The 16,490-nt window shown below is 37.0% G+C and overlaps 1 protein-coding gene across 6 annotated transcripts in view; it reads right to left on the bottom strand.

Annotated features, from left to right (window-relative positions):
* LOC106881202 (uncharacterized) overlaps positions 1–16,490 on the bottom strand; it is a 38,765-nt gene that overhangs the window by 12,635 nt on the left and 9,640 nt on the right. For all 6 annotated transcript variants that reach the window (XM_089359165.1, XM_089359166.1, XM_089359169.1 and 3 more), the window contains exons 2-5: positions 10,176–10,238; positions 5,299–5,385; positions 2,690–2,851; positions 1,707–1,947 (exon numbers count right to left, since the gene is read on the bottom strand). In XM_089359165.1, coding sequence (XP_089215291.1) covers positions 1,707–1,947; positions 2,690–2,851; positions 5,299–5,385; positions 10,176–10,238 — 553 coding nt within the window. The remainder of the gene's footprint in view (positions 1–1,706; positions 1,948–2,689; positions 2,852–5,298; positions 5,386–10,175; positions 10,239–16,490) is intronic.

The following is a 16,490-nucleotide window of genomic DNA, read 5'->3' as shown; positions in this document are numbered from 1 at the left end:
GATAAACCCAGAATCTATGTGCAGTATACTTCCAAACAGTAACAATCCTCAGAACTGGTGATCATAAAAGAAACCACTCTAAAGTAAGTACTCGATATTTAGTTACATTAATTCTATATACAATACCAAAAACTCACCATAATCTATGTTTATGAACTTTAATTCTTAAATCATTTTTTTGGAAAAAATCAAGAATTGGTTGTACCCATGAACTCTCTTCCAGTGTTTACCCCCCTTTCAATACCAATCCAACTGAGACCATTCCTGGTTCTAGGATACAAACTTCCCTTTTACTAAAAACCTACCATTAAAATTGCATGTTATCTTCCACTCACCAAGTTTACAGCAAAGTTTTTTTTTCATACTAAATTCTTCAGAATTTTATTAAAATTAATTGAACCAAAGGTTCAAGACTTCATTAATTTTGTTTTTTGTCTACCCAAGGTTATGATGAAAGACAAATCTGGAACATTATTATTGCAAAAGATTTCAATCACATCACCATTCATTAGTGTGTGTGTGTGTGTGTGTGTAAGCATGCATAGTCAGAATGACTGCAGTTGTCCACTTCAACACAGTAACCTATCATCTGAAAACATTGAAAGCTACCTCCTCTGGGAAAAAAAAGAAAAGCTTCCATGTCCTGAATGTAACCATAGACACCAGTCAGGGCAGACCCTATCACCACAACATAAAATGGAGCTTTACTGAATTATACATAGACTGGATTTAAAAGGAAGGATCGCAGGTCACAATAATGTCTTTCAATGGGTTTGAACTCGTGCGACAGTGATCAGATAAAAAGTTACTGAAATACTTCCTAAGCAATGCATTTTAAAAAAATGTTTTTTAGTCAGAAATTTAGAAAAAAAAAACAACAAAATACTATTACTTACCTTAATCTATTAACCATGCTTGGGTTTAACAAACTTATGAATAACAAGTTTTTAAAGATGTTCAAACATTATGTATAGCTTTCCTAAAGACTTAGATTATATTTTACAAATCCATGACACTATTGGAGAAGCAGAGATTAAGCTTTAGGCAGGTGGCTGTACATATCACAACTCATAAGTAACATCAGAGTGTTGTATGCATACATACAACACTGAATATGAGCAAAACCCACATATTGAATGCTAAGAACATTCTCATCTCTAGAAGCTACCATAAGTGTATGGAATACAAGGTGTCAAAGACTGTGTGTACAAACATCCCTTGATCCCTGTCAATTTGTATATAGGGATTGACCCCTTTCTTTCAATGCTATCATATTTCATCTCAAAACACCCACAAATGTAATCAAATGTAATTTTTTCAAAAAAGAACATTCAATTAACCCTCCTTTTATAGACCTCACCACTTCAAATAATCATTTCATATACAAAGCCACAAATTTCTAGAAATAATTCATAGTGGAATGATGTTACATATCTCAGTATATTACAAGTACTTCTTTAAACAACTGTGCAAGACAATCCCTGTTAGCAGCTGGTCACTAACACTTTATATTCAAATCTATATTCACTTCTAATAAACAAAACTGATCAAGAGAACTTTTTATACAGAAATCCTATTTAAGGTTCTGGGTGGGTAACAAAATAATTTGGAAAATAGTAATGAAAAACACAAAAGGATGATTTGATTAACTTTGCAGTTCTCACAGACAGAATGGGGGGGGGGAGGAGAGAAGTGAAGCAACTAACCTTCTGTTGAAGGTCCATTGGCGTCATAACGAGGAGCATTTTCAAAGTAGCCACACGCAAGAATTAAATCTATCAGCTTCTTTAATTCTTTATAAGTGGTGCCAAGAACAGCTTTGTCTTTGCCATCCAATAAGCTACATAAATGTTCAGAAGCAGTAATAAAATCCTGTTGATTATCTCGAGATGGACTTATATGTTTGTATATATTATCCAGCTGAGTCAGATTCTCTTCAGTCAGAACCTGTTGAAAAAAAAATTAAAAATTAACTTTATAAACATCAACCGAATCCTTTAAAAAAAAATATTCCGACAAGCACGACTGATGAAAATAGTAAAAGAAAACATCTTGTAATTTTGACAACAAACCTAAGTGGAATCAACAATGCTTTATGTTGAGAAGTAACAAAACCTGACTAGTTCTTCATTCTATAGTCTTGACAATGAAATTCATAAATCAACATAAGTTTGACGTAAATTACAGTTTCAGCTAATCTATGTTTTGTAATGTTTCCTCAACACAGAGAAGGAAGAGCAATGAAGACTGTTTATGCGTTCTCTGAGACTGGTGTGAGAGAAGGTAAAGTACAAAGTGGACTTCACTAAAGGACAGGTAATGGATTAAATCTTCAACCCAAAAACAAGACCAGTCTCTCCAATGGACTTTTATCAAGCTTCTGTCTTGCAAATTTTACTCTCAGAATGTTAGCTTATCTGAAGCTTTGGCAGAAGAAAATTGTTCAAGATGCTGTGAGACTGAACCCCAAAAACCATGCAACCCTGCCTACCTAGACATGTCAAAGAAGCAAAGATTGTCTTTGCAAATTTGTAAAATAACAAGATTCAAATTAAAAGAATATTAAAATTAATCAAGTTAATTGATCTTTCAGTAAGTTAGAAATGAAACTAAATTTTGGTTCTGACTTTATACAATAATGTCTTTTTTCACAAATCCCAACTTACTTAAGTTCTATATGAATACTTACAACTGCTGAATGCCAGCCATTTCGGAAATCATTGCGAACCTGCTCCATTCCAAAACTGTCCAACAAGTTTTGGATCAACAACACCTGTTTCAGCCGTTTATGTTCATTTAAAATTCTATCAGCTCGTTCTTTCTTCATCTGTTTCTTCAAGAGCTTTTCAGCCTAAGTAACAAGAAATTTCAGAAATGTTCTAGAATTAGACATTCCACAAAGATAAAAGAGACAACTTCCCTACCCAATCTTGTATCCAGGTAAAAAAAACAACAAAAAAAACAACAGCAATGACTGTTTAATAAATATTACTGAAGGAACAACACTCAACACAGGAGACAATGGAGGGTTTAGCTAGTTCATCATCATCGTTTAACATCCGCTTTCCATGCTAGTCATTGGAAATTAGAAAATAGAATACAAACCATGATAAAAAGGAGGTAAAAGTCATATTAATGTGGGCTAAATAAAGAGGGAGTTTTACTTTAGACATTCATCTGTAACTGTTTTTTATAATGGAACAATACAGGTTTTAAAAAATATACATTTCAAAACTTAAGAAAATCTTTCAATCATCATATATTAAATTAGTTTTGATAGTCTTCCTATATTTGTTCCCTCAACAACACAACCTCCTTACAAATATATGAGGGTTGTCCTGAAAATAATACAAAAATGGTTATAACTTTTTTATTCACTGACCACAGGTCATTCAACTTGCACACATTGGTAGAGAGTGACTCATCTTCCTATCATTCTTTATTGAAGGCAGATGAGGGTTCCAAGCAGAGGCAATGTTCTCAAAGGAGCACATGCTGTCCAACATCCAGGGAAGGCTGTAGAGATGACACCATTGACAAGAGTAATATGCATCAATGGATAAAAAGTTTAAAGAAGAAGAAAGCAGAATTGAAGACAAACCACACAATGGGGGGGGGGGAGCATCATCTGTGACTATCGACATGACTTGTCAGTGATTGGACGAATTGAGTCACATGGACAAATGAGTCACAAACCACAAGATGGCTGCACCACTGCACAGTGGACGTCCTACATTACAGAAGATGATGGAAGACTTTTGGGTAGCAGAGAGTGTACGTGTGTAAAGTGGGTACCTTGACAGTTGACTCTTGATTTGAAGGAGAGAAGAGTGGGAGTCTGCTCTAATCTGCAGGAAGCATCTGAAGACTTTTTTTCTTCTGATTTGGCGACAGGGGATGAAACATGGGTGTATCTTTATGATCCAGAAATGGTGGATCGGTCCATGGAATGGCATAAAAACCTCCATGGTGACAGTGGTACCATGTTTCATTTGCTTGAACACAACTGTACTGTGAACAGTGAATGATACATTGAGAACAGAAATAGCTTAAAGGATCTACATTCACCATGACAAATGTGTTACCATACATATCATTGGCAAGAGATCAGAAGATCAGCAAACTGGGTTGGTCAGTGGTCTCCCCATCTACTGTAGTACAGACTGAATCTGGTGTGTCCCCCTCCAACTTTCACATGTTTAGTCCAATGAAGGACACTCTTTGAGACAATGATTTGATCCCAAAGAGAAAGTGAAAGTAGCCGTGAAGAAGTGGATGTACAAGTGCACATCTGGATATTTTCAAAGAGAATCTGAGGGTTGGGTTCAACGATGGCACAAATGTATCACTTGCAACAATGGAGACTAAGTTGTATAATAACTTGGTATAGTGAAAGAGTTACCCTCACCAATATGTGCAATCTGAACAACCTGTGTCAGTTAAAAAAAGTGATGTCCACTTTTGCTTTACTTTTAAGACAACCCTTATATAAATCTCCCTATGTCTTGCACTATCCCTCTGGCCATCACAAATACTTTTTCTTTTAATCTGGAGACCAATCGTTAAGACAATGAAGGACTAAAAAGAACAAGAAACAAAATTCCTTCCTCCAATGATACACTACAGAGGCATATTTTAGTCATCTCCAAACTTTGACAAAAATTCTGAGGGGAGCAGTTAAATGATTACATCAACCTCAATACTTGACTGGGACTTTATTTTACTGGCCTGAGGTATAAAAGCAAAGCTTAACAACCTTGGTAGGATTTGAACTTTGAATGTAAGAGTTGGAATAAATATAAGGTATTTTGTCCAATGCACTAATGATTCTGCCAACCCACAACTGATAATGATGATGGAGTAAATAACATTACAGTGGAATAGCATTGGGTAAGCTGGAAGTACTGGTAGTCAGTGGTGTTTGGGTAAATATTAACCTACCACATCCCTCAATTAAGCATATCCCATCTAGGAGTGGCAGGTGGTTCTTGTAAGTCTTTGAATGCAATAAAACAATCTAAGACAAGTGTACTCTAGTTAAAAATAAAACAACAAATGGATTAACCAAAAAAACAACTTTCTTATTTCCATGGCCCTTCAGATTGTAACTCTCATACTATTTCTCAATCTCCACCAAGGAACCCTTTTCCCAATGTCAACAGACATGCAACAAAATGGAGGTTAAAAACCAGAAAGTGCCAGAAAAAATATGACTCATTGTAGAATCGCACATCAAGTATGTAAATAGCAGAATGTTGCTAAAAGTTATCACATTAAACAAAATATAATAATACTTACATCCTGAGTAAGGGCCATAAATTGTTTAAGCAATTCCTTTGCAAATTCCAAGTTACAAGCAACATCACCATACTTGTTAATTGCTTCCTGTTTAAAGAAATACAATATTTAGATAAATTCAATTCATTTTGTCAAAACCTCTAATTAAAATCTTAAAACTGATTAACACAATGATTACTCTTTGAAGTTACGCAAAATCAAGATTCTTTAAAATAATGATTTTAAAATAATGTAAGTTGATTACAGATCATCAGTTTCACTTTTTATGGGTCAGAATTTATTGAAGTGGATTTTCTACAGCAAGATGCCCTACCTGTTGTCAACCCTCATTTGTTTCCACACAAGGTAATATTTCTCCTTGGTCAGACATGTATTCAGAAAAATGGAAACAAACGTTGTATGATGGTGATGATGCCTGTCCACAAATATCATGTGATGTCAAGACAAGTAGACACAAACACACCAACAATGGAGCTTCTGTCAGATTTTGTCTGCCAAATACACTCACAAAACTTTAGTTGGCCCAGGGCTACAAGAGAAGACATCTGCCAAAGATGATGTGCAGAGAGAAAAACCAAAAACCATGTGGTGGGGAGACTACCCCCTATGCCCATCCTCTCTCTTGTATTCACCTTGTGCCTTGACCTCACATCTCTCTCCCTCTCTCTCCACATGGAGAGGCCATGTATTCACTTCTTCAGCAAGGCACCTGTCCTTCAATCATGCTTCCATATCTCTCTGTACTCCACTCGGTTGAGAGGTCTTGTCTTGCAAGTGCTTGTTAACTTCACCATTACTGGTGCCATGAAAAAAGCACCGAGTACACTCTGTTAAGGGATTGGTGTTAGGAAGGGCACCCAGTTGTAGAAATCATGCCAAAGCAGACAATGGAGCTCAGTGCAGCCCTGTGACTCATCAGTTCATGTTAAACTTTCCAACCCATGCCAGTACGGAAAAAGGGGATGTTCAATGAGATTATATATCATCATCACCATCGTTTTACGTCTGTTGTCCATGCTGGCATGAGTTGGACGGTTTGACTAGAGCTGAGGGGCTGCACCAGGCTCCAGTCTGATTTGGCATGATTTCTACAGTTGGATGCCCTTCCTAATGCCAACCACTTCAAAGGTGGAATGGGCTCTTTTACATGTCACCAGAATCTTATCTTCCACGACTATTTCACTTGGTTTGATGGGTCTTCAACTCAAGCACAACATATTGCCAAAGATCTCCGTCATTTGTCATTGCCTCCAGGAGACCCAACGCTTCAAATGTGCTTTATATATATATATATATATATATATATATATATATATATATATATGTGTGTGCATGTATATTATATATATATATATATATATATATATATATATATGTGTGTGTGTGTATGTATGTTAATAAAATCGGTTTGGTAAGACTGACATTGTCAATCTGCTATAGTTGCTATACCCTCCCCCTCTCTTGACTAGCTCTACAAAGATTTTAGCATTCCAATAAAAAAATAAATGAAAAATATGGTGCTAATTGTCTGCTTGTATCTGTGGGTGTGAGAGAGCACACATGACTGTACGAGTATGTGTGTATGTGGTATGCGTGTAACTATAAGTATTCTGTGTGCGTGTGTAATTGTACGAGACTGCATGCACACATAACTGTATGAGACTGTGTGCATGCACATGCAGGCGTACCTGTATGAGTGTATTTTTGTGCATGTGTGTGTGAGTTATCTGTGTATGTTTGTGTTAACAATATAAGACTATAGTTGTCTGCTGATATCTGTGCAGATGTGTGGGTGTATTTATATATATATGCATGTGTGTATGTATACAATGAATAGACTGTGTGTATGCATACGTAACATTATGTGGCTGTGTTTGAGTGTGTATGTGCATATGTTCTTATCTGTGTATGTTTGTGTTAACAATAGATTATGCAATTGTCAGCTGATACCTGTTGGCAAATAATGGCTTAGAGGTTAGGGTGTTTGGCTCACAATCGTAAGTTTGAAAAACCAACGGTGCATTGTTACACAGTAATCGTCCAGTCCACTCAGCTGGCAAAAAATTGTACCAGTAATTCACAAGAGCCAGCCTCGTATATATATATATATATATATATATATATATATATATATATATATATATAAAACACAATATTGAATAAGTGCTTCTATGGAAAATATTAATCCACAAACTTCAAGAGCTGCACTCTTTAACCTCTAATGTATCATTACTTCAATGCAGTAACCACAGCAGCCAGTACGATGTTGCGTAAAACTTACAATGGACTAAAATGAATGTTCAGAGCAGAATTCTTGATAAAATAGACCACAAATGATGTCAGGTCTTCTTTTGTTCTGTTCTAGACTTGTTCCCGTATGTCATGTGATTACATTGCTAACAATATGTAATTGTAGGTAACCAAGTGTTAGTTTTGTTGAATGGAAGGAACAGTTTCGAAATATGAAAAATCAATAACAATAAAGAAATACTGAAAAAGTGCAAAATGTTTGCAGTAAGGAGAAAGAAAGAGAAAGTTGGATGCTAGTTAGAAATCTCATTCTGAATGGTTACACACACACACACACACACACACACACACACACACACATGGGTATGTATAAAATATGGCCGTATGTTTAGAAAGTCCTCTTCTGAAGCATGAGATTTCAAATTCAGTCACGCACTCAGCAGCACACAGGCAAGCCTCTTCTATTATAGCCCCATTGCCAAATTTTTTTAAAAGCCTTGTATGGATCGGGAAGACAGAAACCAAAAGAAGCCCTTCATATATATATATATATATGATAATCAAATTAGGCAGCTGTTTAGCAATGCATTACCAAAAAGGAAAACCATAATTGTCAGAGGGTGTTAGAACACCTACAATGCTAGAAATTACACCTGTTGTTCTCAGGTGTAATTATCCTTGGGAGTAAATGTCATAGACTCCCTGCAGTTGCTGCATATAAAATCTAACTTTTCTATTACCCTGCTTATCATCCTTCTACACTTCTTGTTTGTCCATTGGTTACACAAGGCATACTTTCTGGGATTTCTACCAACTCCTTTTTGGCTGGTAGGTCACAAACATTTCCCTGATGCTATACGAGCCATGTTTTCCTTCTTACTTACAAAAACTTTAAATTTACCTTAGTGCCCTTCAATTCCAAGTTTGGCCTCCATGCTTGGAATTGTTGTTTCTATTCTTCTACAGAATCGAGTACAAGAGCTAAGTTATCAGCATGCAGACGTTCCCAGGGACAGAAAGTCTTAAATTACTCTGTGATGGCTTGGAGGACTATAAGAAAAAGGCGCTGAGAACTGAGCCCTAATGAAACCTTATCACTACAATGAATTCATCTCTCTTTCACACACACGTGTGTGTGTGTGTGTGTGTGCGTTGCCTAGTAGTTAAGGAGTTCAGTCATGACCAGAGAATTGTGGGTTCAATTCTTGGTCAAGGTTACACACTGTGCTCTTGAGCAAGGTACTTAATTTCTCATTGCTCCAGTCTGGTCAGCCGTAATGAGTAGTAACTGAATACTGGTGCAACCCTCACTCCTTCCACATGCACAAATGCTCCACTGAGTCAAGAAAGAGAGGGGTTAAAGGATGTCCAGCTCAACTGATCACTACATAGGTACCTAAAACTGTAAGCAAAATATAGTGGTTTATCAAGGTATACTCAGCCATCAGTGACAGCTGGCCGGCCTTTTTATAGCACACACACACAAAAGCATGCACTTACAAGGCACTTCTTGCATGGATAAAACCTTATCCAGCTTGATGTATTAAATTTAAATTTTAAAACTAATTTGAGAAACTTCAGAGTTAAAAATTATTTCACATAAAAAGTCCAACCTATGGCAGCACGGAAAGCAGAGATTTTAAATGGAGATGATGAAGGTTTGAAGATTACATTCAACAAAACATGTCAACTGGAAATGCTACAATAAATACAGAATCTTCTTTAAAATCAGTCTACTGTATCAAGAGTCTGATATGTCATCTAACGAAAATTCAAGATTGCACCATATTGTACAGTGTCTCCTTTTTCAAAAGGGGTACACAAAATGATCAAACCATTAAAAAGACAATTTAAACAGATGTCATTTTCATTTTTCATTTCACAAACTAGGAACCATTTTTGGCTACTTGAGAAAGAAATAATATCTATTACTCTGGTGAGTAATTGAAAATATCAGGAGTAACATCCTTTTAACATCCATTTTTCCATGCTTGCATGGGTTGGACAGAATTTATAAAGCAGATTTTCTACAACTGGATGCCCTTCATGTCACCAGCCCTCGTCAATATTTCCCCCATGGTCAGACAAGTTTTTACAGATGATTGGAAATGAAAGTCATTGCTTGTATGATGGTAACACTCGCTCACAGCTATCATGCGACGTCAAGACAGTAACACGCACGCACACACACACACACACGTTCGGCTTCTTTCAATTTCTGTCAAATACACTCACAAGTCTTTGGTCAGCACAGTGTCGTAATACACTTGGCCAAAGTGCCAGACAGTGGGACTGAACCCAAATTCATGTGGTTGAGGAGCTAACTTCTAACCAGGCAACCACATCTGTGCCTACATATCTTTCTTCTATCTTTATTCAACTGAATGCAAATTAGAGAAATGAATTTTCTTTTTTTATGTAAGAGTGGAGTCCCTGAAAACAAACATACACAATAAATAAAATCTGAGCCATGTAATGTTAAATTAGTACAAATAACCGAGAAGCTGAGGAGAGACTAAAGAAGTAATAAATATTTAGCTTTCTAATAACCCTCACTCAAAACAGTTACCTGGTCAAGAATTAACTTGTTATTTTTCACCTATTTTCCCCCAAAACTCAGTACTCACCAGTTGGTCCTTCTCCAAAGAAACACCTTCAGCAAGTTTTACTTTGTACATATCCAACTTCAGCTGAAATATACAAAAATAAGATTTCATGAAAACTCTTGAGAAGATTTTTAAAAAACATGAAGAAAAATAGAGAAGTCTTACAATTAACTAAGTAGAAACAATTGGATTTTTAAAAAATAATGAGTTTAAATATTAACTTCAAAACATTTCTATCTAACAGACTGAAATTACTTTCCAATGATCTCAGTGTTAATTGACTTTCAATCCTATTTATTTTTGAAGTAGACCACATAGCAAACATTCAACAAAAATTAATACATGTCAAAGTCAAATGTGAATTTTAACCCTTAACCCTAGTGCTAACCAGATAATATTAAAGGTAAAATTAATAATAATTAGTTAGATTTATCTAGTGATATCTAATAAGTGACTAGAAGTAATTGTATGTCAACTACTTCTTCATTGATATAACTTTAGGAAACATTGCTTAATAAGATCAATAAATGGTAATAAATATTGGTCTTCTGAGTAACTGCTGTCAGATATTTAGATCATCTGTTTGTCAAAGCTGATGTATCTCCATCAAACAATAAAAGAAAACCAATACTTTTTCCTTTGCCTTTCACTTTCCATATTCATTCACTTAATACTTTTTATATTCAAATTTGTTAAATTTAACCTTTTTACCAAGTTTCCTTCTCTAACTCATGTTAAACTACCCTCTTTTCTTTCCCTTCCTTGCCCTACTTACTTCCATAACTTTCCAGCTGACCATCACACATTCACAAGGCATCCATGCAACCCCACCCTCTCCCACAAACCTTACTTCACTCCCCTGATTAGTAAAATTGCTTCCAACTTGCCACCATTTATATGATTGTATCCTCCCACAGAACGTACACTTCATGAAACAAATACAGCTACCCACTGGAGCCACCCGATATCAGAACCCTGCCAACAACCCACCAAATGATGGCAAAAAAAAAAGTCATAGCAAACACCCATAGCATCAGTAATGTTAACACCATTAGGAATATTTATTAATAACGAATGTAAATTGCATATAGAGTTTACATGCAGCAAGCGATGGAAAATGAATGATGGCAAATGAAATGAAAGAACAAAAATCATGTGCATAAATCTACCAACGACTAGCACAGGTGCAGACACCATCAAACAGCTCTACCAAAAATACACTCCTCACGGGTTCCAAAACTTTAAGGCTGCAACCATCAACATAGGCACAATGTAAGGCAAGTCTGGTGAGATTGGAGAGATGCTGGAGCAGAGATGAGTGAATGGATGCAGCATGCAAGAGATAAGACAGTGTATCATATGATGTCATAAGGAGTGTCATATGATGCTGGTGGAGAGATGTAAATAAACAATTTGAAATATTAGTTTGCTAATCACATTCAGCTTCCCTCCCACCCACTAAATATTATTTTATATAAAATAACCACCAAGAAATAATTCTACCAAGAATAATCAGAAAACAAAAGGTACTAATAAGAGTTTACAAGTGTGAGAATAGTGTTTATTTTTAAGACAGATGTCCATCATAGGTGGACAGCTTCAGACAATATTTATGTAAGGGACAGCCAATGAAATTCTGGGAGATAGAAAAATGAAATTAAAAGACAAAATAACTGGTGTGAAATGGTAGCCATAGCAGAAAGATAGTTAAATCATTGACATTTAGCCATCTAATGAGGAGTTGATTGCTTGTTTTAATTAGGATTTAGTAAACTAGCTGTGTCATAATGAATTAAGATCTCATGTCACCAGTGATAATATAAATAGATTTATATTTAAATATGAACGTGGCCATATGGGTGGTTTGGTTGTTGATATTATGGCTGGAGTTGAGCAAAATTTGTAATATGTAGAAAATAAAACAAAAAGTGACAAGTCTTGAATTAATACTGATTTCTGATTTAAGCACAAAATCTTGATTTGAGAGAGACGTAGGATTGATTAAATCAATTCCAGTGTTCATCGGCTGGTATTTTAACACGGAAATATGAAAAGCAAAGATAACCTCAGCTGGATTTCACTTCAGAACATAAATGACAATAAATACCACAAGGTATTTTGTCAAATCCCTACAACCTTTCTAACTAATCTCACAATAGGAAAATATACAAAATATTAAATAAAACACTGCTATAACAGAGATACCAAATCATTTCTTTAAAAAAAAGAAAGCAGAATCTATTAGTCTCACATAAACCCGATTCTATAAGCAATCCATACATGATGTGAATATATGGGAGATAAACCAACATTGAATTTAGTCATTCGACTACATTATACTATATTCTCCCACATACCATATTGATCGACTTTGAATTTAGACAACACAAAGAAAACTGTTGATATTTTTGAATGATAAGAACAACAATAGCAGTGTCAAATTTTGGTACAGCACTTGTCTGGTACTTTATTTTATGGACTCTAAAAGGATGACAGGCAAAGGTGACCTGCTGATATTTGAGCTCAGAACACAAAGAGGACCATTTTGTCTGATGTGCTAACGATTCTGCCAGCTCACCATAATAATAATAATAATAATGGCTTCTAATTTTGGGCACAATACCAGGGGATAACTTGATTCCACTGACCCTGCCCCACTACTACTCAACTGGTACATTTTTTATTGACCTGGAAAGGAAGATAGGCAAAATAGACCTGAGAAGCATTTGCCCCAGGTAGAAGCACTACTGGTGCTATATTCCTGGTACGGCAACTGCAGGAGAAATACCTAGCCAAAGATAAACTTCTGTGCTTGGCTTTTGTGGACTTGGAGAAAGACTTTGACAGGGTCCCCCAATCCCTTATCTGGTGGGCGATGCAGAAAATAGGGATTGACGAATGGTTAATAAGGGCTGTACAGGCCCTATACAGGGGTGTCATTAGTAAGACCAGGGTTGGCAATGAGTATAGTAAAGAATTCCGGGTAGAAGTAGGGGTCCACCAAGGATCAGCCCTCAGGCCCCTCTTATTCATCATAGTCCTTCAGGCAATAACAGAGGAATTCAAGACAGGCTGCCCCTGGGAGCACCTCTATGCTGAAGACCTGGCCCTCATAACAGAAATTTCAGGTGTGGAAGCAAGGTTTAGAATCGAAGGGCCTTAGAGTCAATGTCACAAAGACCAAGGTCCTAGTAAGTAGGAAGGCAAACACATCACACACCCCTTCAGGTAGATCTGTAGAAAAGATTAAGGTAGAAACGCCATAAGATGTACCCAGTGTAAGCAATGGATACATAAGAGGTGCAGCAACATCAAAGGAAGATTAACCTGGAAGATAACTTTCATGTGCAGCAGATGCACAGGAGCAATAAACACCACAGATGCTCAGAAAACAGATTCCATCACATGCCAGGGGAAGAAACTAGAAGTAGTTGATAGCTTCCACTACCTAGGTGACCAAGTCTGTAGTGGGGGGGGGGGGGGGGAATGCTCAGTGAGTGTTACCACTGGAATAAGAATTTCCTGGGCAAAGTTCAGAAAGCTCCTACCCCTACTGATGACAAAGGGCCTCTCGCTCAGAGTGAAAGGTAGATTGTACAATGCATGTGTGCGAACTGCCATGCTTCATGGTAGTGAAACATGGGCCGTGACTGGAGGACATGCATAGGCTCAAAAGAAATGAAGCTAGCATGATCCACTGGATGTGTAATGTCAGTGTGCACACACGACAGAGTGTAAGCGCCCTGAGAGAAATGTTGGACATAAGAAGCATAGGATGTGGTATGCAAGAGAGATGTCTGCGCTGGTATGGTCATGTACTAAGGATGGATGAGGAGAGCTGTGTGAAGAAGTGCCACTCCCAAACAGTGGAAGGAACCCGTGGTGGAGAGAGACCCAGGAAGACATGGGATGAGGTGATGAAGCATGACATTAGAACGAGAGGCAATGACAAAAGAACGAGACCTCTGCAGATATGCTGTGACTGAAAAGACCAGACAAAGAGAGATCACAGTTGTAGCCTACACCAGTGTTGCATAAGCAGCCCACTCAAAAGTACCCTTTGGATTGTAGGGTGGCATGCTGTGCTTGATGAGATCTATTGAGTCAAGTACATCAACATCAAAATCAAATCAAACCACAATCAAATTGTAGTTGTGGCTGATGCCAGCGCCACCTGTCTAGCTCCTTGTTGCCGACGGCACGTAAAAAGCACCCACTACACTCTCAGAGTGGTTGGCATTAGGAAAGATATCCAGCTGTAGAAAACACTGCCAGATCAGACTGGAGCCTGGTGCAGCCTCCTGGCTTCCCAGACCCCAATTGAACCGTCCAACCCATGCCAGCATGGAAAACGGACATATGATGATGATGATGATGATGATGAATGTAAAGTCAACAAGAAATACCACTAAGCATTTTATCTAGTGCCATAACGATTCTGCTAGGTTACAACTTTAACAACAACAACAGTTTTACAAGGCCAGAAATTTGCAGAAGGGGCATCAGTCAGGATAAACCCAACTGGTTCTATTGTCTCGATCTAGCTTGGATGGAATGTTGAGGGATGACACTGAAAAAACGGAAATCTGGTGCTCTACTGTTTCTCCCAGCCATTCCAATGTCCATATTTACCCATAACAGCCATTTTAGTCAGTGAGAGGCAAAGATGGAAATGCTGTTTAACCCCAAGTAAGCCCTGATCCACCAGACCTATTATGTCCAGTGGATTCTTGGAGTGACCCCTGGTAGTCGTAGTCAAAGGAAACATTTAAATACACACAGGGTACCAATATGATTGAGGATGGGTAGAACACAAACGAAATGTCGAACCGACATGAGACAACTGATTGGACCCCCCCCCCCCATGTACATAATTGGTAGTTTATTAGATCGAATCCAGTATTTTAACTGAGCCAAATCCTTAGTATTTGATTTGTATTTTATTAATGAGATGCAAAAACCTAATAGAGAACAAAGAAAAAATAGAAACCGACTAATTTGGATAACCATTTCTATAGGAAAGCCATTTTGTAAAATACTAAATGAAAATTATTATTATTATTGTTATTATTATTATTATTATTATTATTATTATTATTATTATTATTATACAGAGGATTATAAAATGAGAGGAGGTTGTATTGAGGTTAATACACAACATATGCTTCTGCGTATATAATCGATCAAAGCCAACTTATAAAGGTTAATGCTATTAGATATTGAACTCTGCGTAGTCAAATATATACTGATGAAACAGACGTAAACATTTTAATAGTTTCTTTCGGGGGGGGGGGGAGTTATATTCCAACCGTGAATAAAACGAGGTGGATGTTAAATTTAATGTTCCTACAACGGCTACAATAAAGGTTGGCATGCCTAAAACCTCTTTATTATCCCATCTCTCCTCATTACAAATGATATATTTGGGATATGAAAAGTTATCTAATATTCTAGAATGTCGACGACAATCAGCTGCTGCAGAAATCCATGTGCTGCTGCTTGGACATTGAATGATAATAATTCGTGAAAGACGAAGACAAGAAAAATATAGGAGGAAATATTGACATCAACGAAAATCATTGTCAATTGAGAAATTAGCAACAGAATTCCAACACAACTTCCTCTCGTTTATGTATCAACTATAAAACAATCTGAACGAAATTATGGCGAGACACACGACCGTGTTGCCATGACTGGGGGGGGGGGAGAATCTGGAAATTCTGCGGTGGAGGTCTTTATGGTAAGAGGTATGGAAAAGAAGCGCCGACGTAGGATTGGGTAGGAAAGGCAAAGGTGCCTCTGTCTCGTGCATACTTAACAACAACAATTTTTTTTTTTTCTCGAAATTATTCTTATTAATAATAGAAGTAATAATAGTTTCTGACTCGAAATTTGGAGGGGAAGGAATTAGGGGACATCAAAGCCCCCAGTATTTGATGACTACTTCCTTTTATGAAACCCTGGGAAAATGAAAGGCTGACTTGGGCGGGATCTCAACACAGAAAGGGAAACCGGGAAGAAATGCTGCTAAGTATTTTGTCCGCTGCGCTAATGATTCTATTGAAGCTCATTTGAAATGGCAGAAGGAAATTATTACAAATATGACGAAGGAAGAAACATTTAAATACACGCGAAGACACTGTGTTGGGGGGGGGGGGGAGTTTCGCTGATAATTTTTAATTTTTGTTCAATATTCTCCATCACCCGGCGAATGCAGTGTTGTATATATTATAGAGACAGAATTGATAGAGAAGATATCGCTGTAGTAACAATATTAACGAGGTGAGAGAGAGAGAGAGAGAGAGCCGTGAGGTTAACACCAACAGCCGCCATCTT

The sequence above is a fragment of the Octopus bimaculoides genome, chromosome 11, assembly GCF_046866305.1.
Source record: "Octopus bimaculoides isolate indiv1 chromosome 11, ASM4686630v1, whole genome shotgun sequence".
Classification (NCBI taxonomy): Eukaryota; Metazoa; Mollusca; class Cephalopoda; order Octopoda; family Octopodidae; genus Octopus; species Octopus bimaculoides.
Note: the sequence above shows the minus strand (reverse complement) of the source record. Positions and strands in the feature narration are given on the sequence as shown.